Source organism: Hylobates moloch, unplaced genomic scaffold, assembly GCF_009828535.3.
Source record: "Hylobates moloch isolate HMO894 unplaced genomic scaffold, HMol_V3 SCAFFOLD_19, whole genome shotgun sequence".
NCBI classification, from domain to species: Eukaryota; Metazoa; Chordata; class Mammalia; order Primates; family Hylobatidae; genus Hylobates; species Hylobates moloch.
Window position 1 is genome coordinate 14,226,907 of NW_026652294.1, and position 27,101 is coordinate 14,254,007.

The window sequence follows — 27,101 nt, forward strand, 5'->3', positions numbered from 1 at the left end:
CAAAAATTAACCGGGCATGGTGGTGGGCAACTATAATCCCAGGTACTCAGGAGGCTGAGGCAGGAGAATCACTTGAACCTTGGAGGCAGAGGCTGCAATTAACCCAGATCATGCCACTGAACTCCAGTCTGGCCAACAGAGCGAGACTTTGTCTCAAAAAAAAAAAAAAGTTGATGAAAGAAACCAATAACATCAACAAAAAAGAAGAATGCAACTGCTTGCCTCTTTTATCTACCCTCCCTATACCCGCTTTTTCCTTTCTTCCCTTTAAAAATTGAGGTTCCCCAGACTCTTCTTAGAAAAAAAACATGGACCACTGATTTTTCTGTGGTTCTGTGTTCTTTTTCCCCAAGTACGTTCTTAACATTGGCAAATGAACCTCTTAAAGTGATTGAGACTCTCCTGGGTCATATTCTTTTTTTTTTTTTTTGGCTGGAGTGCAGTGGCACAATCTCGGCTCACTGCAACCTCTGCCGCCTGGGTTCAAGCAATTCTCCTGCCTCAGCCTCCCGTGTAGCTGGGATCACAGGTGCTTGCCCCTGTACTTGGCTAATATTTGTAGTTTAGATGGGGCTTCACCATCTTGGCCAGGCTGGTCTTGAACTCCTGACCTCGTGATCCACCCGCCTCGACCTGCCAAAGTGCTGAGATTACAGGCGTGAGCCACCGCACCAGGCCTGGGTCATGTTCTTTTATTTACACTATTAACCTGCCCCAATCCTCATCATCTCTTGCCCGGATGACTGCGCTCGCCTCTTTTTAATCTGTCTGCTCCTGTCCTTGCTCACTCTGAATTTATTCTTCACATTGCAGTCATAGTGGTCCTCCTATTATGTCACTTTGCTTAAAATTTTCCAGAGGTTTCCACTTGATAGAAAAGACAAAGGCCTTACAGTGGCCTACAAGCCCTTGAGGATGCGGTCCTCTTCTGTCTTTCCTCCTTGTTCTACTCCAGCCACACTCGGCCTCAGGGCCTTTGCACTTGCTCTTTACTCTATGTCAGCAAGGCTAGATACCTCAGTTTAGGTCTGTGCTCAAATGTCACTAGATCAGGGAAGCCTCCCCAGACCCCAATGCAACACTGTGTAACCTGCATACTCTCCTCCTTCACAAGTACACATGCATTCTTTCTTTTCCATTTTTCTTTGCTTTCATTTGAGTTAGCAACTGCTTGACATAAACACTTTCTGTCTCCCTCCTAGAGTGTAAAATCTGTGAGTGCAGGAACTTATTTGTTCACCACCGTGACCCAGTGCCTACCTGGCACAGTGCCTGACCTTTTAGCCATTCGACCACGCCATACCCTTGTCCAGTGAGTCTGTGACTGTCCCTTTGTGTTTCCGGGCCAACTGACATCTCAACAGCTTTTGTTTTTTGAGATGAGAGTCGCTCTGTCGCCCAGGCTGGAGTGCAGTTGGCTCACTGCAACCTCCGCCTCCCGGTTTCAAGCGATTCTCCTGCCTCAGCCTCCCGAGTAGTTGGGATTACAGCCGCCCTCCACCACGCCTGACTAATTTTTGCATTTTTAGTAGAGACGGGGTTTCACCATGTTGGCCAGGCTGGTCTGGAACTCCTGACTTCAGGTGATCTGCCTGCCTCGGCCTCCCAAAGTGCTGGGATTACAGGCGTGAGCCAACTTGCCTGGCCTCAAGGGCCTTTTTGAAGCTCCTTTTCTTATGCTATGTTCCCAAAAATTTGGGAAACAAACACTCAGCACCCACACTGAGGGGCCAAATCTCCCCGCTTCTACCCATCTGTTGAATTGAGACGTTAGATGGGCCCGTCTCGAGGGTCCCAACAGCTCAACAGTTGTGTGACGCCATTTGGCCAAGCTTGCGGGGCTTTAAAATGCAGTTTGAGAGGACAGAAAGCAGGTAAGGAGAGGGAAGCCAGTCTGGAAGGAATTGAGCAGAGAACGTGCGCTAGCCTGGTTAAACACTTGTCCTTAGCCTTAGCCCTTTCTGTGTCTAAAGACCATCGCTCTGAAATCTTGTTCTCCCGAGAGTGCTGGGGTCTTCTCCGGGCCTTCTGAGGAGCGCCGTTCAACGGCAGCAAAGGGCCCACGGAGTCCCCTGGGGTTCCAAGCAATTTTTTTTTTTTTTTTTGAGACGGAGTCTCGCCCCGTCGTCCAGGCTGGAGTGCAGTGGCACGATCTCGGCTCACTGCGACCTCCGACTCCCGGGTTCAAGCGATTCTCCTGCCTCAGCCTCCCAAGTAGCTGGGACTACAGGCACCCGCCACCATGCCCTGCTAATTTTTGTATTTTTCGTAGAGACAGGGTTTTGCCATTTTGGCCAGGCTGGTCTCGAACTTGGGACCTCAGGTGATCCTCCCGCCTTGGCCTCCCAAAGTGCTAGTATTACAAGCGTGAGCCACCGCGCCTGGCCTCCAAGCACATTTTGTTTCTGTATTAGCAACAGCTGTGCTCGGCCAGGGACAGTGAAAATATACGGTTCAGAAAATGCACCTCAGTGTGAACCAAATGTAGCTGAGCGCGCTTTAACCTGGAGGGGACATCGCCACCTCACAAACTCCCGAAAGAAAGGGACACGGCGCATCCATCATGGCTGCCGGAGACAGAACAGCTAGAGGCAACGGAAAGGAAATGGCGCCGGGGCCCGCCGCCATTCTCAGCGGGCCCAGGGCGGCGGAGCGAGAGGGCTGGCGGCGCCATATAGGAAGGCCACCCAGGGAATTTAAGACCCTCCCGGCCTCTGGCACCAGAGGACTCTGAAACTTGATAACAATATGGAGGACGGTTATTGTCTCTGCAAAGCAACTTCTTCAAGCCGGCCGCGGGGTCTGTCCCGAGATCGGAATCAGGCAAAATCCCCTATTCTCTAAACAGAATGCGTTACGCATACTGCGTATCTTCGCAACAGCAGGCTGGCTAACGACGCAAAGAATGTTACGTCGCACTAGAGGCGCTTCCTCCCACCTCACCCCACGTTCTAGTTCAGGTGGCGCGAGAACTCTACGCTCGCTCCGTACTTTATTTTTCTTGTACAGACCGCAAATACGCCCATCGTCGCAACTGACGTAAAGTGCTTCCAAGAATACCCGTAGTTCCCCGCGGATCCCTCGGGCTATTCCGAGACGCTGTTTACGTATCGTGTCCGCCGTACGCAGCGTTAAGTTGGAGCCGACTCAGCGGCGGCCGCCATTTTGTGCAGTCGCTGGGAAGGAAGGAGACGCCTAAACCGCGGCGCTGCCCGGTTTGAGCGTAGCCAAACCTGCCCACCGGCTTTGTAGCCCCGATTCTCTGTGTTTTGCTCCCGTCTCCGACGAGAGAGGCGGCGACGGTGGCGTCTGCGACGGGAGACAGCGCGTCGGAGCGAGAGAGCGCTGCGCCTGCCGCCGCCCCAACAGCGGAGGCGCCGCCGCCATCGGTCGTCACCAGACCGGAGCCGCAGGCCCTCCCGAGCCCGGCCATCCGTGCCCCGCTCCCAGATCTCTATCCTTTTGGGACCATGCGCGGAGGAGGCTTTGGGGACCGGGACCGGGATCGTGACCGTGGAGGGTAAGGGTGGGGGAGGAGAGGAGAGGCCTGGCGTGGGGGTGGGGGAGTTGCTTCTTGGGGAGGCCCAGCGGACTGCGAGCCTGGGAGCCTTGCTCCCGACCCGGGAGGCGAGGCGAGGCGAGGCGACTCGAGGCGAGACAGGTTTCGTGCGCGGGCCTCGGCCCCAGGGTCACTCGGGACCCGAGGAGGGCGGCCGCTTGGCGACGCTGGGCCTCTCCGTGCGGACGGCCGTCGTGGCGCGGCCCGGCCTCGTCCCAGCCCCGCGGGGCATCGGGAGGGGCGGCCTGGCGGCAGCAGCCCAGACCCGAGTTTAGGCGCCTCGCCTGGCTTCCCGGCTCTCGAGCCGGGCCGCTTCGGGCGGGCTGTTCGATGTCTTCAGGTCTCGGCGTTCATCTGGAAAACACGGATTTTCCTAAGAAGAGACTTCAGCCCAGGAAGGCTTTAACACGAAATGGCAGCCTTGACGTTGTCTCCCCAGAGTTCACTGTTTTAAGGCACTGGAGACGAAAAGACCAACTTACCATTTTTAGAAATAGGTTTTAATCCTCTTCAGTTATATTTTAAGTCGGAGGAAATGCATTGGGATGTAAAGCAATGGCGTTGCTTGCCATCTAAGTGACCGGGTTTAGGGGAAGGATGGTTTTTTGGGTCGTTATTTTAGTTTTAGTCTTAATATTTCCAGCCTTTTTTCTCTAATTGGACTGCAGCGTCAACTATTCTGCCTCGCTAGAAAGTTCTTGGTATTGTGGGCCGGGCGCGGTGCCTCAGGCCTGTAATCTCAGCACTTTGGGAGGCCGAGGCGGGCGGATCACCTGAGGTCGGGAGTTCGAGACCAGCCTGACCAACATGGAGAAACCCCGTCTCTGCTAAAAATAACAAAATTAGCCTGGCTTGGTGGCGCATGCCTGTAATCCCAGCTACTCTGGAGGCTGAGGCACGAGAATCGCTTGAACCCGGGGGAAGGAGGTTGTAGTGAGCCAAGATCGCGCGATTGCACTCCAGCCTGGGCAACAGAGCGAAACTCCGTCCGCCCGCCACCCCCCACTTCCAAAAAGAGTAACGTGACGCCACTTTATATGTGTGTATGACCTTGGTCAAGATCGGTAACTTTTGTGAGCCTGTTTCCTCTGAGAAACGTGATAATAATTGCCTTTACTTTGGTGTGGTGTCAGGAATTAAGAGATAGTCTCACTGTGGTAGGCGCTCTGTTAACGATATTTTCTCCAAACGTTTTTGTCTTTTGTGGTTCAGATGCACAACTACTGGATTTACTAATCACAAGCACTTCAGTTACCACTTTTTACAAAATTATTTTGATTTATACCTTATTAGGAAGGAAAATATTTGATCTCATTGTTTAGAGGACGAGAGGTGGAATGTTTGCTTCGTGTTTGACAGTATTGCTAAGTTTAGAAGTGAATTTCAGTTCAATGACTTAGAAAAAGAATTTAAGATATCTAGGAAAGTTGAAAACGACACAGCAATTCCTCCCTAAGCTTTATACGCTAGACTGTAATGCCTAGAGAAATCCTTGCACACGTACCCCAGGATCCTTGTACAGAAAAGTTTACACACCAGCATTCGTGCTGACAGGATATTGGAAACAATGCAAATGTCCCCATAAATTGTGGGTATTCGTAAAATTGAATCAGCCGTGAAAAAGAGAAGAACTTGGATTAATGTGGATAAGTCACAGACGTGTTGAGTTAAAAAGCACGTTGTGGTAGGGTGACACATTTAAGGATATGTGCAAATACTATAGGAAAGGGAATGGTTAACAAAATTCAAGGTAGTGGTTATTAGGGTGAAAGTTGTAAACTTGAGATAGGCACATAGAGGGGCTACAGGGTACTAATAGTGTTCTGTTTCTTTACCATGGGTGTTTGGTTTAATGTTTCCTTTCGCCATATATGTGCTTTAATAAGTTATTTGAAAGGAAAAAAGTGAATTACTGATCCATACTTTGAGTATCAGATGACATTTTTTAAAAATTGCAGACGAACTGGCCTTCTTTCATGAAATCTGTGCCCCAACTCTCCCTTTCCTAAGAAATGTTCTTGATTATTTGAATTGCTGTTGTTTTAACTGAATGTTACACAGTCGAAGTGGTTATTTTGAAAAAGGAATAGGTGAGGTCAGTTCATGTATTTCACATGTGTGATGCAAAAATGATATGCATTGTACATTTGAAGTAGTATGGTTTTTAATGTTAATACATGACTTCAAAGGTGAATTTTTTTGCAAAGCCAAATTAAACTAATTACTGACCGGATAAAAACATTTGAGCAGCATAGTATACCAGAGAGTACAGTGTGCGTATTTAAAGATGGCATGGATATGCTCAAAAGTAAAAGACTTCCTTGAATTTTGAGGTCATTAATTATGTCAGCATTAATTATAAACATGGAAGACGGCATATTTTCCAAGAACCCCATGTTTCAAATTAAATGTTTAGTGTAGAATAGTATGTCTTGAATAAATAGCCAGGGAAATAAGAGGAAAAAAATACATAAATGATAATCATCAGTTTAAAGCCTTAACAGGAATCTTCTTTTCAAGTTTTATTTTTTCCTGAATCACTAAGGTTTGGGTAGCATTGCAATGTAGCAGTAACAGTGAAGTCTTTTGTAATTTGCAAGAGTGATAATCCAAAGACTTTTTCTACCTCTTGAAAAGTACCTTATTTAGCTACTTCATTTGCAAGTGTGGCGGGAGCGGCAATTGAGGTGGCCTTTTTGGTCTGTTCGGTATTGAGCCTTAAGCTGAGGGGCATATTAAAGATGTCGCTGACACGGGTATCCCTATGCTATGTGCTCTTCCCGTTCTGATTCTTAATTTGTCTTACTGCCTCAGTAGTGGTATAAATGGAATTAGCCAAGTTCTGCCTGTTGAGTGTAGGTATCCAGTAAAATCTCCTGCCATCAATTTTTGTTACCTGTGTATTTAAAGGAATGTCTAGCTGGTTAAGCCAGAGTTCTAATGGCTTTGAATTGCAGGAAATTGAGACCCTGTAGAATAATACACCTACTTGCCTATCAATGATAAAGTGGAACTTTATATAAGATGAAGTTACAAGTGGGTTAGAGTGGGAAAAGGAAACTAAATTCAGTACAATATTTTACAAGGAGTAAAGAAACTGAGTGAGAAAATGCTATACAGTTTGTATGCCAAACAAAGACCTGTACTTGACAAGATCGAAATAGGGAAAATTAAGGCCATCTTAGTGTTAAGATTCTTCTAGGAAAAGTAGCTTCTGATTTCTTAAATATTAGCTTTGGCTAGTGGTCATATTTGTATTCCCCTTGAGCTTGTCTGTTGTGAAAGGTATATAAAAAGCAAGAAGTTGATCTTAAGTAATTAGTTGACTGTTAAAGCCTTAAGTAAGTCTTGTTAGTGTTTTTTTCTCTGTAAATTAATAATACCATTTGGGAACAAGAAGGAGATAGAAGGTAAAAGTAGAGACCAAAGAAGAAGGAAAGGTCATAAATCTATGTTCAGCTTTTTTTTTTTTTTTTTTTTTTTTTAAACCGACCCTCCCTCTGTCTACCAGGCTGGAGTGCTATGGTGCCATCTCAGCTCACTGCAACCTCCACCTCCCGGGTTCCAGCGGTTATCCCGCCTCAGCCTCCCAAGTAGCTAGGGATTACAGGCATGCACCACCACACCCGGCTACTCTTTTGTGTTTTTAGTAAGAGATGGGGTTTCACCATGTTGGCCAGGCTGGTCTCAAACTCCTGACCTCAAGTGATCCGCTGGCCTCCGCCTCCCAAAGTGCTGGGATTACAGGCTTGAGCCACTGCCCCCGGCAGGCTCAGCGCTTTTATTAGCGTAAGCTAAAAATGAAGACCAGTCTACCAGTCCTTTCCAAGACCCAGTTTTGCTTTGCAGATAAGCAGACAAGTGGAGTGCTTATCACAGTTTAATGGGGGAGCGGCCCAAGAAGCTATTCTAAGATTGAGAGACTTGCTTGGAGTGTATTTTCCTCCTTGTCCACAATCTTGCCTTTAATTGAAACTTAAACTAATGTCATCCTTTGCCTGCATGTCTGCTACACAAAAGTAGAGACTTGTGTCTGTTTTATTTAGTAACTCCAGCACAGCACCACTTCAAACAGTAGCCGATACATACTTGGTACCTAATAACTTGGTACCTAATAACTATTTGTTGAATGAAATGATGCTAACTTGTACTGAGTGCTGGCTGTGCCAGATACTTTTATAGCACATTACACATTATTAGGTCATTTTCTCAGCAGCCTCTGAAATAGGTGGTATTATTTCTACTTTGCATAGGAAACTAAGGTGTGTAGAAGTTAAATAATTATCTTTGAATTATACAGTAAGTGGCAGAATCAAAACTCAAACCATGTCTGGATCCAGAATCTGTGATTGTAATCCCTAGGATGTATTTCTCTCAATAAAGGGATTTTTAATTTTTCACCTATTGTAGCTATATTCATAAACAGTATTTATTGTTGTGTAGTAAAGGAAGTTTTACACAGTTCTCCATACCTTTAAATCAGAGTAAATAAAATGATCTTTTTGGAGGTAGGCTGGTAGTATCCCTAGAACTCCATCCTTTTTGAATGTTCTTATGGCATGTACGATACGTTGCTTTAAAAATACTGATGAACTAACAAAGTTCCGTTGTTCCTAGATTTGGAGCAAGAGGCGGTGGTGGCCTTCCCCCGAAGAAATTTGGTAATCCTGGGGAGCGTTTGCGTAAAAAAAAGTGGGATTTGAGTGAGCTCCCCAAGTTTGAGAAAAATTTTTATGTGGAACATCCGGAAGTAGCAAGGCTAACACCAGTAAGTTTATGTGTATGTTTTAATGTACAGATTATTGAACCAAGTAGATATATTGGTTAGAGTTTATTCATACGCTACTGTTGCTGTTTTACATTTTATTCTAGTATGGTGATATTTTTCTTTAAAAAATTTTTGGTTAATTTGTTTTTTTCCTTTTTGTAGAAGACTGGGTTTCGCCATGTTCCCCAGGCTGGTCTTGAACTCCCTAGCTCAAGCAAACTACCTGCCTCAGCTTTTCAAAGTGCTGGGATTACAGGCGTGAGCCACTGCACCCAGCTGATTTTTTTCTTTTTTTTGAGATGGAGTTTTGCTCTTGTTGCCCAGGCTAGAGTGCAATGGTGTGATCTTGGCTCACTGCAACCTCCGCCTCTTGGGTTCAAGCAATTCTACTGCCTCAGCCTCCCGAGTAGCTGGGATCACAGGCACCCGCCACTATGTCTGCCTAATTTTTTTTTTTTTTTTTGAGACGGAGTCTCGCTCTGTCGCCCAGGCTGGAGTGCAGTGGCGCAGTCTCGGCTCACTGCAAGCTCCACCTCCCGGGTTCACGCCATTCTCCTGCCTCAGCCTCTCCGAGTAGCTGGGACTACAGGCGCCCGCCACTGCGCCCGGCCAATTTTTTGTATTTTTAGTAGAGACGGGGTTTCACCGTGGTCTCGATCTCCTGACCTCGTGATCCGCCCGCCTCGGCCTCCCAAAGTGCTGGGGATTACAAGCGTGAGCCACCGCGCCCAGCCTGTCTGGCTGATTTTTTGTATTTTTAGTAGAGATGGAGTTTCACTATGTTGGGCAGGCTGGTCTCGAACTCCGGACCTCGGACCTCAGGTGATCAACCTGCCTCGGCCTCTCAAAGTGCTGGGATTACAGGCGTAAGCCACCACGCCCAGCCTTTTTTTTTATTATTATTTTGAGACGGAATCTTGCTCTGTCACCCAGGCTGGAGTGCAAGAGGCAGGGTTTCACCATGTTGGTCAGACTGGTCTCCATCTCCTGACCTCGTGATCTGCCCGCCTCAGCCTCCCAAAGTGCTGGGATTACGGGTGTGAGCCACCATGCCCGGCTTTTCTTATATTCTTAACTAAGACCCCTAATACTCATAAAAGGGGACCAATTTAAATATGCATTTAATTTGTTCTCATTTGTTGATAATGCTTACTAATCTGTTTATTATACTTGATTGAAACTATTGTATATTAGGTCATCGTGTCTTTTCAACTGTTAGTGAAAAAGATAGATTGGCGCTTTTTTTTTTGAAGTGAAGTCTCACTCTGTCCCCTAGGCTAGAGTGCTGTGGCATGATCTTGGCTCACTGCAACCTCTGCCTCCCAGGTTCAAGCAATTCTCCTGCCTCAGCCTCCCGAGTAGCTGGGATTACAGATACATGACACCACGCCTGGCTTTTGCTTTTTTTTTTTTTTTTTTTTTTTTTTTTTTTTTTTTTTTTTAGTAGAGACGGAGTTTCACCATGTTAGCCAGGCTGGTCTCAAACTCCTGACCTCAAGTGATCCACCCACCTCCCAAAGTGCTGGGATTACAGGTGGGAGCCACTGTGCCCAGCCAACATTGTCTATTCTTGTACCTCATTACCATTGTTTTTTGACTCTACACATGAAATGGTTGCTCTTTCAGAAGAAAGTGTAATGGAAAGAGTACTTGGGTCCAAGTTCCACTTTTTTTCCTTCTCCTCATTCTGACCTTGGGCAAGTACTTATCTTTTTTCTCCTATAGAAAATGGAACACTTAATCACCTACATCATTAATTAACTTATAAAATAAGTAGGAGCCTTGCAAAGTTAAAGTGATACACATGAAAGTACCATGTAAACTATTAAATATTTGCCATTGTAGCTGTGGACTGGATAATTGCTCAGCTAGCTTGGAACATAAATTCTGAATGTTTAGAATAACTAGCTTATTAACCTGTCTTATTTCATTTTTTTTTCCATAGTATGAGGTCGATGAGCTACGCCGAAAGAAAGAGATTACAGTGAGAGGGGGAGATGTTTGTCCTAAACCCGTGTTTGCCTTCCATCATGCTAACTTCCCACGTAAGTATTCTTCAGTCTAGAACCTTAATTTGTTAAATTGGGTTGAATGGGAGACAAGGGTAGTAGGTTAAACTCTTTGAGCCAGGCTTGGGGTTTTGTTGAAAGGACAAGAGATTGTTTTTATGGTCATCAGTGCTTCTGTTCTAGTATTTAGACTGAGGTTTTTTTTTTTTTTTTTTTTTTTTTTTGAGACGGAGTCTCGCTCTGTCGCCCAGGCTGGAGTGCAGTGGCGCAATCTCGGCTCACTGCAAGCTCTGCCTCTCGGGTTCACGCCATTCTCCTGCCTCAGCCTCTCCGAGTAGCTGGGACTACAGGCGCCCGCCACCACGCCCGGCTAATTTTTTTGTATTTTTAGTAGAGACGGGGTTTCACTGTGGTCTCGATCTCCTGACCTCGTGATCCGCCCGCCTCGGCCTCCCAAAGTGCTGGGATTACAAGCGTGAGCCACCGCGCCCGGCCAGGTTTTTTTTTTTTCGAGGTTTTTATCTTTTTCTAGGGTTTTGCCCTCTGCCTTTTAGAAAACAGCAGAATGAAATTGCTTTCTAGCTGGATGTAATGTGAATTTGGTAAACAATAAATGACTACCATGTTCCCATGTCCTGTTAGATGCTTTTGGGTAATGGTTTTTCAAATTTCTGGGACAGGTAGACTATTGTAGCAGCTTTTTTTTTTTTGAGGGTGGGGAAACCGAGTCTCAACTTTGTCACCTAGGCTGAAGTGCAGTGGCGCGATCTCAGCTCACTGCCTCCTCCTCCTCCTCCCAGGTTCATACGATTTCTGCTTCACCCTCCCGAGTAGCTGAGATTACAAGCGCCTGCCACCACTCTGGTTAATTTTTGTATTTTTAGTAGAGACAGGGTTTCACCATGTTGACCAGGCTGGTCTCAAACTCCTGACCTCCACTGGCCTCAGCCTCCCAAAGTGCTGGGATTACAGGCGTGAGCCACCTAGCCTGGCCCTTAGCAGCTTAACAGTAAGCTGGTCGGAGATCTAGTAGATAAAGGAAAAGCACTTTGGAGAGGTGAAGCTGGGTAAATCTTATCTTCAGTGAGCTTAAAAGTTTTTTTTAAAACTCTTTTGGTTTGTGTCTTTAAACACAATAAAATGTGCAAAATAAAATTCTCTTACAGAATATGTAATGGATGTGTTGATGGATCAGCACTTTACAGAACCAACTCCAATTCAGTGCCAGGGATTTCCGTTGGCTCTTAGTGGCCGGGATATGGTGGGCATTGCTCAGACTGGCTCTGGGAAGACGTTGGCGGTATGTATGAGCAAGAGAAGATCCTTGATATTGTGGTAACTTATTTTGCTATTCTAATTGTCATACGCTCTCAGTTCTTCATAGAATTGCCGTTCAGTAGTTACATACTATTTTAGTTATTAAATATATGGAAGCATTTTATGTTCAAATTTGTATTGCTTCCTGTGTATAGCAGTGGTAAGTTCTGTTTTTCACTTTCCTATTTATGTATTAATTCAGTAATTACTAAGATAATATTAAGTATCTTAGTAAGATTGTACTTCTAAGCGTAAGGTTGTCATTCTTTCCCCCCTTCACAGTATCTCCTGCCTGCAATTGTTCATATTAACCACCAGCCATACTTGGAAAGGGGAGATGGCCCAATCGTAAGTGTGTTTCAGTTTCTTTGTAATTCTAAGAACTGCAATTTAGCGACTATTTAGGCATGGTGCTTTACATTATCCGTTTGTACTCTTAACCACACCCTCCATACGTGGAAATGGTTTCATTCTCATCTTGCTTGAAATTAAATGACTTACCCAAGGTCACTCAGCAATTGAATAGCTGAGCTTATATTTGAACCAAAGTCTTACTCTTAAAGAAACTATGCATGCTATATGGGCACTTACTGTGCAGTAAATTCAAGTGTTTTCTGTTTTTGGGGTTTTTTTTTTTTGTTTTTTTTTTTGTTTTTTTTTATGAGATGGAGGTTTGCTCCGTGTTGGTCAGGCTGGTCTCAAACTCCTGACCTGAGGTGATCAGCCCACCTTGCCCTCCCAAATTGCTGGGATTACAGGCATGAGCCACTGTGTCCAGCCTTCTTTCTTTCTTTCTTTTTCTTTTCTTTTTTTTTTTTTTAAGACATATTCTCACTCTTGTTGCCCAGGCTGGAGTGCAGTGGCGAGATCTCAGCTCACTGCAACCTCTGCCTCCCAGGTTCAAGCCATTCTCCTGCCTTAGCCTCCCGAGTAGCTGGGATTACAGGTGTGCACCACCACTCCCCGCTAATGTTTGTATTTTTAGTAGAGACGGGGTTGCGCCATGTTGGCCAGGCTGGTCTGGAACTCTTGACCTCAGGTGATCTGCCTGCCTCGGCCTCCCCAAGGTGCTGGGATTACAGGTGTGAGCCACCGCGCCTGGCATTGAATGTGTACTTTTTTTTTTTTGAGTTGGAGTTTCACTCTTGGTTGCCCACGCTGGAGTACATTGGCACAATCTCGGCTCATTGCAGCCTTCACCTCCTGGCTTCAAGCGATTCTCCTGTCTCAGCTTCCCAAGTAGCTGGGATTACAGGCATGCGCCACCACACCCAGCTAATTTTTGTATTTTTAGTAGAGATGGGGTTTCACCGTGTTGGCCAGACTGGTCTCGAACTCCTGACCTCAGGTGATCTGCCTCGGCCTCCCAAAATAATGGGATTACAGGTGTGAGCCACCACGCCTGGCCTACTTTTTAACTTTTTTAAGAATTAAGCTTGCATTTGTCCTATATATTTATGAACATGTACAGTATGTCTCAAGATATTCACAAAAAGAAATAATGCACTAATTATAATATATAGTATATGTCTGACAGCATTATTATTAGTTGATACCTAACGGATCAGTATATAAAGCAAGTTGCATAATTTGAATGGTATATGATACCTTGATTTTTGTATTATTTGGCCAGATTGTACACAGTCTTGTCAGATTACCTGTAAATTTTCATTGTTTTTGCCTTATCTGCCTGGTGAAGTGCTTAAATTAGAGGTCAGGAATTGTCATTCTGCCAGTTTTGTGACTTCTAGTTTAAGTCAGGTTGACCATCCAAAATTTCAAATTTTAGGCCAGGCACGGTGGCTCACACCTGTAATCCCAGCACTTTGGGAGGCTAAAGTGGGCAGATCACATGAAGTCAGGAGTTCAAGACTAGCCCGGCCAACGTGGGGAAACCCCATCTCTACAAAAATACAATAATTAGCTGGGCGTGGTGGTGCATGCCTGTAGTCCCAGCTACTCAGGAGGCTGAGGCTCAGGAGAATCATTTGAACCCAGGAAGCAGAGGTTACAATGAGCCTTCATTGCACCACTGCACTCCAGCCTGGGCAATAGAGTGAGACTTTGTCTCAGAAAACAAAACAAATCCAAATTTTGAGGACCAATATGATCCTCAAAGTAAATGCTTGCTGGAGCATTTTGGTTTTTCAGGTTTAGGATGCTCAACCTGTAAATGAGAGTTGTATACTTACAACCAGGTAATATAATCTATATCTCCACTTAAACAGTATATATAAACTATAATGATTGCTAATGTGTCATAGTAAAAGTGACGAGGATACCAGTATCATTCCAAATGCTAAACATGAAGTTCTAATAATTTTTTTCTACATTCCATTGTACTAATATTCCCTCCTTCCGATCTTCACCCCATCACTTTTAATGTGCTAGATTAGACAACAAAGAATTAGATTAGCTTTTTGTATTTTTTTTTTTAACCTTGGATGAGGTCTCAAGTGTCTTTTTGTTGGTTTCAGTGTCTAGTTCTGGCTCCTACCAGAGAGCTTGCCCAGCAAGTACAGCAGGTGGCCGATGACTATGGCAAATGTTCTAGATTGAAGAGTACTTGTATTTATGGAGGTGCTCCTAAAGGTCCCCAGATTCGAGACTTGGAAAGAGGTAATAATATATAGTGTAAAAGAATTGTTAGTTTATCTTACTTTACCAATTCCTGTGGATGAAATTGGAGAAAAAAGTGGGTTCTTGTGAAAAACTCAGAATTTCAGCAGCTTAGAAATTCTCAGATGTGACTAAAATAGCTATTTTGAGAGAGAAAGTTCAACATGGCTGGAAACTTTGTGAGGATTTGGTGATTGTACATAAATCCTGACATCATGCTTTTGCAGTTACTTTATTAAAATTTAGCTTCTCTGGGCCGGGGCAGTGGCTCATGCCTGTAATCCCAGCACTTTGGGAGGCCGAGGTGGGCTGATCACGAGGTCCAGAGATTGGGACCATCCTGGCTAACATGGTAAAACCCCGTCTCTACTAAAAATACGAAAAATTAGCCAGGCGTGGTGGCGGGTGCCTGTAGTCCCAGCTACTGGGGAGGCTGAGGCAGGCGAATGGCGTGAACCCGGGAAGCGGAGCTTGCAGTGAGCCGAGATCGTGCCACTGCATTCCAGCCTGGGTGACAGAGCGAGACTCCATCTCAAAAAAGAAAAAAAATTGGCTTCTCTGCAGCATTGAGTACAGCCACCAGGGCTGCTGCTGCTGCATTTTTGTAGAGTCGGGGTCTTGCTATGTTGACCAGGCTGGTTGTGAACTCCTGGCCTCAAGCGATCTTCCCGCCTGCGCTTCCCAAAGTGGGAGAACACAGGTGTGAGCCACTGCACCTAGCCGATTGGCTTGATCATTGGTTTTGTTTTACAGGTGTTGAGATCTGCATAGCCACTCCTGGACGTCTGATAGATTTCCTGGAGTCAGGAAAGACAAATCTTCGCCGATGTACTTACCTTGTATTGGACGAAGCTGACAGAATGCTTGATATGGGGTTTGAACCCCAGATCCGTAAAATTGTTGACCAAATCAGGGTGCGTAAAGCTAATAATAAGCAGTCTTTATGCCATTTGTCCAAGTTCCTTAGCCTGAAAGAAAGCCTTTCCTTTTTTGATAGCCTGATAGGCAGACATTGATGTGGAGTGCAACCTGGCCGAAAGAAGTAAGACAGCTCGCAGAGGATTTCCTTCGTGATTACACCCAGATCAACGTAGGCAATCTGGAGTTGAGTGCCAACCACAACATCCTCCAGATAGTGGATGTCTGCATGGAAAGTGAAAAAGACCACAAGTATGAAAGATATTTTACTCTCTGATTTGATAATGCTGATAAACCTTTTCTAATCTCCAAAATTAGTACTGCAGAAACCAGTATATTTTGAGGCCTGAAAACATTAAAAGCATTGCTAGCTTTCTGATAATCCATCTTCATAGCATTTGTCAGAGCATTATGGTTAAATGCAAGGATTCTGAATTCTTGAGTTTGAAACTCAGCTCTGCTGATTACCAGCTGTATAATTTTGCACAATTTTATGTCTTGGTGCTGCAGTTTTTTCATCTGTGAAATGGGAATAATACCACTCACATGAGACTTGCTGTGAGGATGGTATGAGTTAGTATTTCTTGAGTACATAGCAGAACCTGACTCAGTATTCTATATATGTTTATTAAAAATTTTAATAGCACAATGTGCAAAGAAAGTACTGTAGCTTTGGGAGTTGATATTGCAGACGTAATCTTCCACATAATAACTTTCTGTGTGATGACTGCATTGTTGGTCTTGTTTTCAGGTTGATCCAACTAATGGAAGAAATAATGGCTGAAAAGGAAAACAAAACAATAATATTTGTGGAGACAAAGAGACGCTGTGATGATCTGACTCGAAGGATGCGCAGAGATGGGTGAGTATAGCACCAAGGCAATTAACGGCTGGTTTTATAGTTAAGTGGAAATTTCTAAATTGGTATTCCAAATGTTGTATAATATTTCAATAACGCCTATCCATGCAGTTGGCTCTTTTAATGAGCACAGTCATCTATTCATGAAGCCTGACAAACCTTACAAAAATTGCATGATAGCATTTGGCTTTAAAGTTTGATTTTCTCCACTTTAAAAGATTTTAAAAATATTGGTCACTTTTCTTCTGATAGTTGGCCAGCTATGTGTATCCATGGAGACAAGAGTCAACCAGAAAGAGATTGGGTACTTAATGGTAAGTTTAAAACTAAGCATTTTCTGTTGATTCCCCAGCCCCCGCCCATAAGTGAATGTCCATGCTCTGTTTCAGGGATAGGCAAACTTTCTGTAAAGGGCCAGATAGTAAGTATGCTTGGCTTCGTAAACCAAATGGTGGTCTCTGTTATAGCCACTCAGCGCTGCTGTTTTAGGACAAGAGCTGTAGGCTATAGATAATATGTAAAGAAATGGCCTGGACTGGGCACTGTTGGTGGCTCATGCCTATAATCCCAACACTTTGGGAGGCCGAGGCACGTGGATCATCTGAGCCCAGGAGTTCAAGACCAGTCCGGGCAACATAGTGAAATCCTGTCTCTAAAAGAAAAACAAAACAAAACAAAACTTAGCCAAGCTTGGTGGTGCACGCCTGTAACCCCAGCGACTCTGGAGATTGAGTTGGGAGGATAGCTTGAGTCTAGGAGACAGAGGTTGGAGTGAGCCAAGATCATGCCACTGCACTCCAGCCTGGGTGACAGAGTGGGACCCTGTCTCAAAGAGATAATGTGGCTATGTTCAGACAATATTTATTTGCAAAAATAGGCGTTGTGCCAGATTTGGCCCAAAGGCCAGTTTGTCTTTCCCTTGTTGTATAGTTGATTGGATTACTGAGGGTACTTTTAGCGTGTGCTCATGGTTCTTTAAGGTCCACGATGCTGGCTCTTTAAACTTTTTCACAACTTTCACCACCCTCCCTTAATTAATAAAGTCTTCAATTTTTTCCTTCTGATTATAAAAATATAACTACCATTTGGGGAGAATTAAACTGTTAATGAAATATTTAAAGAAAAATGTTTCTTAATGAGTCATATTTTAGCATATTTCCTTTCAGTCCTTTTCTTCAGGACTACTCTTAAGGGAAGCCATTGAGAAATGGAAGAGGCCATATTTTGTTTAAGAAATAAAATGGGGCTGGGCGCAGTGGCTCACGCCTGTAATCCCAGCACTTGGGAGGCCGAGGCGGGCGGATCACCTGAGGTTGGGAGTTCGAGACCAGCCTGACCAACATGGAGAAACCCTGTCTCTACTAAAAATACAAAATTAGCCGGGCGTGGTGGCATATGCCTATAATCCCAACTATTTGGGAGACTGAGGCAGGAGAATCGCTTGAACCCGGGGGGCAGAGGTTGCAGTGAGCCAAGATTGCGCCATTGCACTCCAGCCTCGGCAATAAGAGTGAAACTCCATCTCAAAAAAAAGAAAGAAAAATAAATAATATGCATACCTTTTGGGGGGAAATTCAGTTCTTTTCATTCCACATCTTTTGAACTTGTTTCCTACCGACCCCCAACTTTTCGTTGTGTCTCATTTGGGAAATAACTTTAAGGGGAAAAAATTCTAGCTCATATTAATTATGTAACAAATGTATTTCATTATTAGTAGAGGTAACTCTTTATTGTCCTGCTGAATATGAGTGTAATAAAGATTTTCAAAAGAATCACTGTCAGTCATTACAAGAGCTTGGGATTTTCTGACACCATTATTTGAAATTTTAACATGGTTATGTAAACAGATCAGATAGCGAGGAATGCTTATTTGATGATGATTATTGTTTGTTTTTACAGAGTTCCGTTCTGGAAAGGCACCCATCCTTATTGCTACAGATGTAGCCTCCCGTGGGCTAGGTTTGTATAGATAGGTGTCTCTGTCAATGGTATATGTATCTTTTGGTTTAAAGATTTGTCATTTCAAATTCAAACTTCAAGTTTAGAAAGTTGTATATACATGTGGTTAGATAAATATTTGAAAGAAAAGAATACAAAGCGTGATTCTCCCCATTCCCCGCCCCCCCCCCACACTTTTTTTTTTTAACTTTGGTATCCCACCCCCTTTTATTTTCAAAGTCTCTTCCTGCTCCTAACAAACAGGCTTTGGTCTGCAGCAAGGCCTAGGCATGACTGTTCAAACAGAGGGAGAGGAGACAGACAGTTGAATGCTCAGCTTCTCTCTGGTGGTGGTTTCTGGCTGGATAGAATAAGCCTGACGAAACCTAGCTATTGTAAGCTAGTTTCTTCAGTTATTATTTTCCCTATTCCTGTCGAAGCTAGATACATACAGAGAGGTCCAGTTTTATGAAGGCTTATTAGATGGAATTGTATAAGTCTAATGCAGTATCAGAATAGCAAATGTGTGTATTGCCCAGTTTAATTTACTGAGGTCAAATTATCTTGGGCACTTGGCTATCCCCTCCTCCCACCCATGCGCTTATCTGTAGGTGTGTTATCAACTGATGATTTTCTGGAGTTTTTGACCCATTACCATTTAAGATATACAGAGAATTTTATGGTAGTTTAGCCCACTATTCTGAGCTAAACAGGTCTAACTCAGAACTTCTATATTTTAAAAAAAGATTATTTGTATTACAAGGAAATCCTTAAATTATTGACAGGTATTTAATTTGCCCAGTAAGGTGAGAAGTACCATATTATTCCCTTATACTATTTAATATAAAGAGAACAGGTATTCAAACTGGAATACAAAAGTAATGAAGCCTTTTTATGCATTGCACTCATCATTCCCTCCTTCAGAGGTGGTGACCTGCAGCCATGATGGAAAGTTCTCTCTGCCCCTCTGCTCTCTGAGGTCATGTCTGGATCTGTGCCATTAAAACTTGGGCCTGTTGGGAGAGGAGGCGGAGGCCTGAAAGCAGTTTACATAAAGCTTTCAGTAATGGTTTTTAAACAGGCTTGCTATGTGCTGGTAGCTTCTTTGTGCATCTTGCCTAGACTATTAAAAATATTTGCTCCATGTCCCTTTGCATTTCTAAACCAAATTAATTGGCTACCATTAGAATAACTTAGACTCTTCATCCCACCCCCACTCATCCAAGTGAGGGGAGAGGGAAGGTACCCGAGTCTGTTTCTTGTTACTCAACATCAGTGCTTGTTTTGGGCCCCTTTGTTTGCTGCCTTGTAAAAAATCAAAAGAGGGAGAAAACCCACCAAAATGGCAGAATTCTGACCAATGTCCTACAAGATCCTGGAAAGTGAAGGCTTCTACCTCATAGACAGGGGTGCAATTTTCAGCTGAGTCACCAGGCCTTTTTTCACTTCCTGTCAAGCGATGGTCTCTTAAATGTTCCCTTCAGGTAAGTTCTTTGATTCCCATAATTTTATAATAGTTATCCTTAGGCTACCACTTCCCTTTCCACTGGGATATTTTTTATTTTTCCTTTTTTTTGTTTAAACTACACACTGTTAAACTAAAAGTATTGAATTTATTTTGTTTTGTTTTTTAACAGAAGCTTTGATATCAGCTGCAGATCACTCAATACATGGCCGAGACAAATCTACATTGGCCGGAAGCAGCTCTAGATGAGCCTCTTGGCTAGACTTAGTCCCTCCTAATTAGTGATTGGAGATTCAGGCCATGTCATAGGGCCTTTCAGTCAAAAGGTTCTTATCCCAGTCAGCTGGCCAAAACATTAACTTTTGATTTCTTACCCTGCTACAGCATCTTCTAGAAAGGCAGCAAGATAATATTGTGGCAGTACACAGATAACATCAGGGTAGACTTGACTGGAGAAAACCAGATTCTGCGCTTGCTCCTATGTGCCCCCATCCAGCTGTGTGTGCACACACAGGACACCTTTCTAGTATGAAGAACTTGCATCATGTCTGCCCTCTATTGAACACCCCCAGAAATACTTCCAAGTATTAGCATGTGAACTGTTGACTCCAGCCCCTGGTGCTTTCTGCTAGGAAAGCACACTTACGCATTCAGTGTAGTAATTGAACTTGTTCTGCTGCCATGGTCATATGCAGTGGGATTGCATAAGGAGCATTATCCTAGCTCTGAAGATACCATGGAGTAGAATTCCCCACCCCCTGTCTTACATCCACCCTGGCCCTGTAAATTCTTTTTTCCTTTGTTGCGTCAACGACCCTAGCCGGAGACTCAAGCTGCCCCCTGTGATAAGTGCCTTCTCGTCTTTCTGGTGTGATTCAGGACTTTAGGGGTCAGTAAAGACCGAGGAGCCTTTATTGTAATAAGAAACAGACATAATGCCCCTTCTTCACAAGCCCTGTAACAACAGCTAATTTTTTTTTTTTTAATCTCCCCTTTCTCCCTTGAAATTAATCCAGTCTGGGCAATAGATGCAGTCTGACCCTTTGGATGTAACTTACATTTTTTTATTAATTATTTTTTTCTACAATCGCCCCAATTATCCTTGGGGGAGGCGTTGGAGGACCTGAAATTTTTACCCGAACCCAGGTTCTCCGGCGCTTGGCAACCAAATGGGGCTACAGAGAAGCATCTAAGCCAGTTCACAGAGCGAGCGTGTGTGGGGACTTCTCACTGCCACGGACCCTTGATGCATGCTCCCCGCGCTCCAGTGGTCCCGTGTCAGAAGGCGGAGTTTTCGAAAGGAGGCCGCCAAAAATAAAAGGCAAAGAGACGGGATCGGCTGCAGCGGTTTCCCAAAGGAGGAGGGAGTGTGCATCGGTCTGGTAACAAACAGAGAATGTTTTTTAATTATTTATATCACAAAAATCTGTGTTTTATCTAGGATATTTTCTGAATATTCTTTGTAAAATGCAGATTTTTTTCCACAAAACAGTAGGATTCTTTGTTATATTCTTAAAATTGTTTGTTTAAGTAGGTAAAAATATACATTCAGCTGAAAGCATTACACTAACATTTACATTTTAAGCCTTAGGAGGTTATTCAGCCCAATTCCCAGCAGTAGAGAGAATACTAAACTTGTGTCTCAAGGTTTCATGGTTTTCCCACATTCTTTGGCTATTAATTTAATTTCCCAGGTCACGTAGACAATCGTTGATAATTGAAACAAGTCCTGAGTTGAAATAACCTTGAGTTGAGCAAAAATATCCTCATTTTGGCAGAAGCTGGGCTTGGTAGTACAGTAAAATTTTAGTGTAATGTGCTCTTGTAATTGAAAGGGGATAGATAATCTGGATGTTTTTGCAAAGGAAAATAGGTGCATACTTAACAGCTTTGGCTCTACTCAGTTTCTTAAAAAGATAAGAGCAAAAAAAGTTAAATGTTTTGATTAAGTTTCCTTTAAATTGTAGTAATAAAATATATGAAGCTCCTTTTTTTACTTTGCTCTGTGACTGGTTTAAAGGTAAGTTTGTTATGTTGTTGGTAGATTTTGCCAGGCTTCTCCCAACAGAGTAGAAGTGATTTGGCCTCGCAACTTAACAGTGGTTTACCACTTTGTTCTACGTTCCAGTTTTGTAAAGGATAGTACTGGAATTTGCGTCTGAAGACCAATCTTGGTATAACTCCTGTCAGTATATTGGTAAAATGTAGCAGAGGCAGGAGTTTGGATGTTTGGATGGGATTCCCTTAGGATTCTACAGCCAATAAAGATCCTACTTCCCATGCATGTCCCAGGAATCAGTAATCCTCTTTTACTCTGTTGGGATGAGTCTTTTTTTGTTTCTGTTTAGAGTGGTTACTAACTTCACCTTCTTTCCTCTTGCTGTCATCTGCATTCGTGCTTCCCACCTGTTGTTGGCATGTCCTTTACCTTCTCTTTCCCTGCCACATCAACCTACACACTGACTCATCATTGACGTGGAAGATGTGGAAGATGTCAAGTTTGTGATCAACTATGACTATCCAAACAGCTCAGAGGATTATGTGCACCGTATTGGCCGAACAGCCCGTAGCACCAACAAGGGTACCGCCTATACCTTCTTCACCCCAGGGAACCTAAAACAGGCCAGAGAGCTTATCAAAGTGCTGGAAGAGGCCAATCAGGCTATCAATCCAAAACTGATGCAGCTTGTGGACCACAGAGGAGGTGGCGGAGGCGGGGGTAAGGGTAAGTCCTGGAGTTTTCCAGGTACTGCCAAGGTATCTCTTTATGCCTTCTGTGCCTTGCTTTTAGTTGCTGTTTTTAACCATGCAAAGGCTGTAAGTATGTTGCTTAATTGCAAAGGACACTGCCTAATGCTTTTTATAACCTTTTTCAACTAAGAAAACGTGAAGTTTGTTGTGCTAGTCCTATTAAGCTAAATTGTGATTTTTTTCTAAGAGACTGGTCTGAGGTTTGGTTTTGTTTGTTTGTTTGTTTTGAGACGGAGTCTCACTCTGTCGCCCAGGCTGAAGTGCAATGGCGCCATCTCAGCTCACTGCAACGTCTGCCTCCCAGGTTCAAGTGCTTCTCCTCCCTCAGCCTCCCAAGTAGCTGGGATTACAGGCGCCCACCACCACACCCGGCTAATTTTTATATTTTTAGTAGAGATGGAGTTTCACCATATTGGCCTGGCTGGTCTTGAACTCCTGACCTCAGGTGATCCACCTGTCTCGGCCTCCCAAAGTGCTGAGATTACAGGAGTGAGCCACCACACCTAGCCGAGGCTGGTCTGAGTTTGTTTTTGTTTTTTTTTTTTTTTGAGACAGAGTCTTGCCCTGTCGCCCAGGCTGGAGTGCGGTGGCGCAATCTCGGCTCACTGCAAGCTCCGCTCGCTGGGTTCACGCCATTCTCCTGCCTCAGCCTCCCGAGTAGCTGGGAATACAGGCGCCCACCACTACGCCTGGCTAATTTTTTTTTTTTTTGTATATTTAGTAGAGACGGGGTTTCACCATGTTAGCCAGGATGGTCTTGATCTCCTGACCTCGTGATCCACCCACCTCGGCCTCCCAAAGTGCTGGGATTACAGGTGTGAGCCACCGCGCCCGGCCAGCTGGTCTGAGTTTTAATGTGGTTGCTTTGGCGGGGCGGGGGCAGAGACAGAGTCTCACTCTGTCGCCCAGACTGGAGTGCAGTGGCACGATCTCAGCTCACTTGAACCTCTGCCTCGTGGGTTCAAGTGATTCTCCTGCCTCCTGGGTTCAAGTGATTCTCCTGCCTCAGCCTCCCAAGTAGCTGGTACTACAGGTATGTGCCACCATGCCCAGCTAATTTTTGTATTTTTTGTAGAGACAGGGTTTCACCATGTTGGCTGGTCTTGTAACTGCTGACCTCAAGTGACCCTCCTGCCTTGATCTCCCAAAGTGCTGGGATTACAAGAGTGAGCCACTGTGCCCCCCGTCATGGTTGTTTTTTTAATACTTTCAAAAATGCTTAGTAGTATATTAGGTTTCCAGTTTTCCATACAGAGAGATCAGTCATTTTACACTGTTTAGTGGTGGGTAGAAATTGAGACATAGCAGTTGGATCTACAGTTGCAGAATATCCTAGGATCTGGGCTTCCTGCCTCAAGGTTTCATATTGTAATACCGTGTTTCTTGATCATCCTCAAGTAAAGGGTCTAAAAGGGTGAAAAGGTCTAGTGTCCTTTAATGTTTACTGTGCTTTTGAATGTGCCCCATTAAAGAATCAAATTATGAGCATATTTTTACAGTACTAATTTGGAGGCTGGCCAGCATAACTAAATATCAGGGAGACATGCTTAATACTTTTGTACCCAGTAGAATTTTTATATTGTTATGTTTAGGTCATATATCTGGCATTAAAAATTTCCTTGTATCTTCCCATTAGGTGGTCGTTCTCGTTACCGGACCACTTCTTCAGCCAACAATCCCAATCTGATGTATCAGGATGAGTGTGACCGAAGGCTTCGAGGAGTCAAGGATGGTGGCCGGAGAGACTCTGCAAGCTATCGGGATCGTAGTGAAACCGATAGAGCTGGTTATGCTAATGGCAGTGGCTATGGAAGTCCAAATTCTGCCTTTGGAGCACAAGCAGGCCAATACACCTATGGTCAAGGCACCTATGGGGCAGCTGCTTATGGCACCAGTAGCTATACAGCTCAAGAATATGGTGCTGGCACTTATGGAGCTAGTAGCACCACCTCAACTGGGAGAAGTTCACAGAGCTCTAGCCAGCAGTTTAGTGGGATAGGCCGGTCTGGGCAGCAGCCACAGCCACTGATGTCACAACAGTTTGCACAGCCTCCGGGAGCTACCAATATGATAGGTTACATGGGGCAGACTGCCTACCAATACCCTCCACCACCTCCCCCTCCTCCTCCTTCACGTAAATGAAACCACTTAAGTGGTAGTGACTCCAGCAGACTTAATTACATTTTAAGGAACACTGTCTTCCTGGTTTTTTTTCCTCTTCCCCTTTTCTTTTTTTTTCTTTTTTCTTTTTTTAATTCCTTTTTTCTTTTTTTAATTTTTCCCCCCAACCATCGTGATTTGTCTTTTCATGCAGATTAGTTAGAATTCACTGCCAGGTTTCTTCTGCCCACCAAAATGATCCAGTCTGTAATAACATTTTGTATAAAAAAAAAAAATTATATATATATATAAATATAGCTGACTGGAAGAGATTAATTTCTTCCCCCAACTTCTTGCATGTTGAAGATATTTGAGCTATTTTTCATCTTAAAGAGTAAGGTACTAGGCCCTGTTGTGGGAGCCCATCTTTTGTTTTTCTGAGTTGGTGGGGAGGGAGGGAGGGGAGGGCTGAATTGTTTTGCAGAGGAAGACGGCATCTGTGCTTTAAATTTCTCATTACTGCGTTAGAAAACAGAGGGATTGCCCTGCACATTTTCTTTCGTGCTTTTAAATGTTTCTCAAGTTGGAACAGGTTTCCTCGGGCCTGTTTTGACTGATTGCTTGAGTGCATTTGACAGTTAAAATATTACTAATTGGTTTCATCTCCCTTTACACTCTGCCTCCCCACTTCTCCCCCCATTACTGAAAAATAACCATTTTAGTGTCAGGCTAGAAATTGAATTGCTGAGTCTTGTGTATCCTCTAAATTAAAAACCACAAGTGTTTATTGCAGTGGTTAAACTGTAGCATCTCAGCATCTGGGTGGAAGCTGCCTATATTTCTTCCCAGTATAACTGGGGACCATCTGTGAAATTAATTTTCCATCCAGACAGCTGCTGTGAGCAAATGAACATAAATGCTCACTGGAAATTTACTAACCAGTTTTTACATTGACCTGCAGTGCAAAAAGCACATTTAATTATAAACAATATATTCAAAATGGGCAAATTTTCTTTTCAAATGCAGTGTAGAGCTAGAATAAAAGCAACTCTTTTGCCAGCTACTCTGCCCTTTTGGCAAAGTTACCTTGAGCAAAGAATCTTAAGGGTTTATTAAGAACTCTTATTTTCTTCATACCCTGTTCTCTGCAGTGCTTTCTAACAGCTTCTGGGTGCAGATTTTCTTCGGCATCCTTTTGCACTCAGCTTATTACAGGTAGGTAGTGCTTAAGAAAAGTCATGGAGGACTAAAGCCTAAGTCCTTTTCACTTTTCCTCCATCTGAAGGTAGGTGAGTTCATCCTCTTCATAGTAATGCTGTTTTACCAAGACTTTATAGCAGATGGACCCAGAATTTTCTGCTATTGTGTTCACTACAACAGGATAGGGACATCAGACAGCCCCAGAAACCCCTTCCAGATCTGATATGGGACTATTAATTTTTATGCTGTTAATTGGTATTCATTCACAATGCAGTTAAAGGGGGAAGGCTCCACTGCATTCTTTGGCTAAGGCCCGAATGCTTGCTGATCTGTAAGATCTATACTCGAGGTTTTGTTTTCCTTTTAAAATTCTTTAGGGAGAGAGGGATGGTTTCTGAGGGGTTCTGAAAGTATGATTCAATGTGCAACATAACAGGTAGGTCTTCAGCATAAGCTGAAATATATGCATGTAAAAACTTTGACATCTCTTTTTTTTAATTTTCCACTTTCTTCTTAACTTTACTTCTCTTTTTGTCCCCCCCATCTTATAGAAGTTGAGGCCAAGGGAGGATGGTAGGCACAGAAGAAACATGGCAAACTGCTCTGTGCTTTCAAACCAAAGTGTTCCCCCCAACCGCAAATTTGTCTAAGCACTGGCCAGTCTGTTGTGGGCATTGTTTTCTACAACCAAATTCTGGGTTTTTTTTTTCCTTCTTTAAATATAGAGGTTCCACCATAAGGGATGCCCTACTCTCTCGCAGCTCTTGAAAGCATCTGAGGGAAAAGTCTCTGGGCAAGCAAGTGGTTATTTGGATTGCTTGCTTCCCTTTTTCCACCTGGGACATTGTAATCATAAAATAACAGTAAATTCCAAACCTCAAAAACTATTATGGCCTGAGCACAGTTGAAATCTAGCAGAGTTTAACTCTTCTGCCTCCATGTCTGTCACTTATAATTCAGGTTCTGCTGTTGGCTTCAGAACGTGAGCAGAAGAATCATTTTATGCTAGTTACTGCATTCATGGTTGAAACTCAACTTAGGGAAAGGGTTTCAATGTATTAAGCAATGGGCTGCTTCTCCCCAATCCTCCCTAACAATTCGTTGTGTGGACTTCTCATCTAAAAGGTTAGTGGCTTTTGCTTGGGATCAGTGCTCTCTATTCATGTTCTTGCTGGTCTCCAAACACATTCCTGTTGCATTAAGACTTGAAAGATTTGTAGATGTGTGATGTTCAGGCACAGGATGCTGAAAGCTATGTTACTATTCTTAGTTTGTAAATTGTCCTTTTGATACCATCTTGTTTTCTTTTTGTAGGTATAAATAAAAACACTGTTGACAATAAGGTGTGAGCCTTTATTGCTTAATTCTCTGAATAGTTCAACGTAGATGTCTTAAAACAGTTTTTGTTTCAAGACAAAGGTGGGGGATATTGGATTGACTGATTAGCACCTAAAACTGAAAGGAAAAAACTTAAGAATTGGAATTGAAAACCCTAGCAGGATGCCTAGTAGGTAAGGGTTTGGATATATCTGTATCTGCTCATAAGTAAAACAGTGATTCTGCAAATGGTACTCACCTAAGTACCATTAGGTTATTGG

The 27,101-nt window shown here is 43.7% G+C and overlaps 1 protein-coding gene across 2 annotated transcripts; it reads left to right on the plus strand.

Moving 5' to 3' along the window:
* Nucleotides 1-3,137: 3,137 nt before the first annotated feature.
* On the plus strand, nucleotides 3,138-26,845 carry DDX17 (DEAD-box helicase 17). Of its 2 annotated transcripts, none has more exons than XM_032139879.2 (13): nucleotides 3,138-3,520; nucleotides 8,177-8,327; nucleotides 10,273-10,372; nucleotides 11,503-11,636; nucleotides 11,936-12,001; nucleotides 14,131-14,272; nucleotides 15,026-15,186; nucleotides 15,270-15,442; nucleotides 15,942-16,052; nucleotides 16,302-16,363; nucleotides 17,949-18,008; nucleotides 21,935-22,177; nucleotides 23,840-26,845. In XM_032139879.2, the coding sequence occupies exons 1-13, from the start codon at nucleotides 3,471-3,473 to the stop codon at nucleotides 24,343-24,345; spliced, it is 1,959 nt and encodes a 652-aa protein (XP_031995770.1). In that variant the 5' UTR covers nucleotides 3,138-3,470; the 3' UTR covers nucleotides 24,346-26,845. The 2 variants fall into 2 exon arrangements, with proteins under 2 accessions (XP_031995770.1, XP_031995771.1); XM_032139880.2 differs by having other exon boundaries at nucleotides 21,935-22,171.
* The last annotated feature ends 256 nt before the right edge of the window (nucleotides 26,846-27,101 follow it).

Excerpts from the sequence above, each read along its gene's own strand:
- DDX17 (XM_032139879.2), top strand. The coding sequence starts at position 3,471 with ATGCGCGGAGGAGGCTTTGGGGACCGGGACCGGGATCGTGACCGTGGA. Across the intron at positions 10,373-11,502 it reads CCATCATGCTAACTTCCCAC|AATATGTAATGGATGTGTTG; the intron begins GTAAGTATTCTT and ends ATTCTCTTACAG. Across the intron at positions 22,178-23,839 it reads TGGCGGAGGCGGGGGTAAGG|GTGGTCGTTCTCGTTACCGG; the intron begins GTAAGTCCTGGA and ends TCTTCCCATTAG.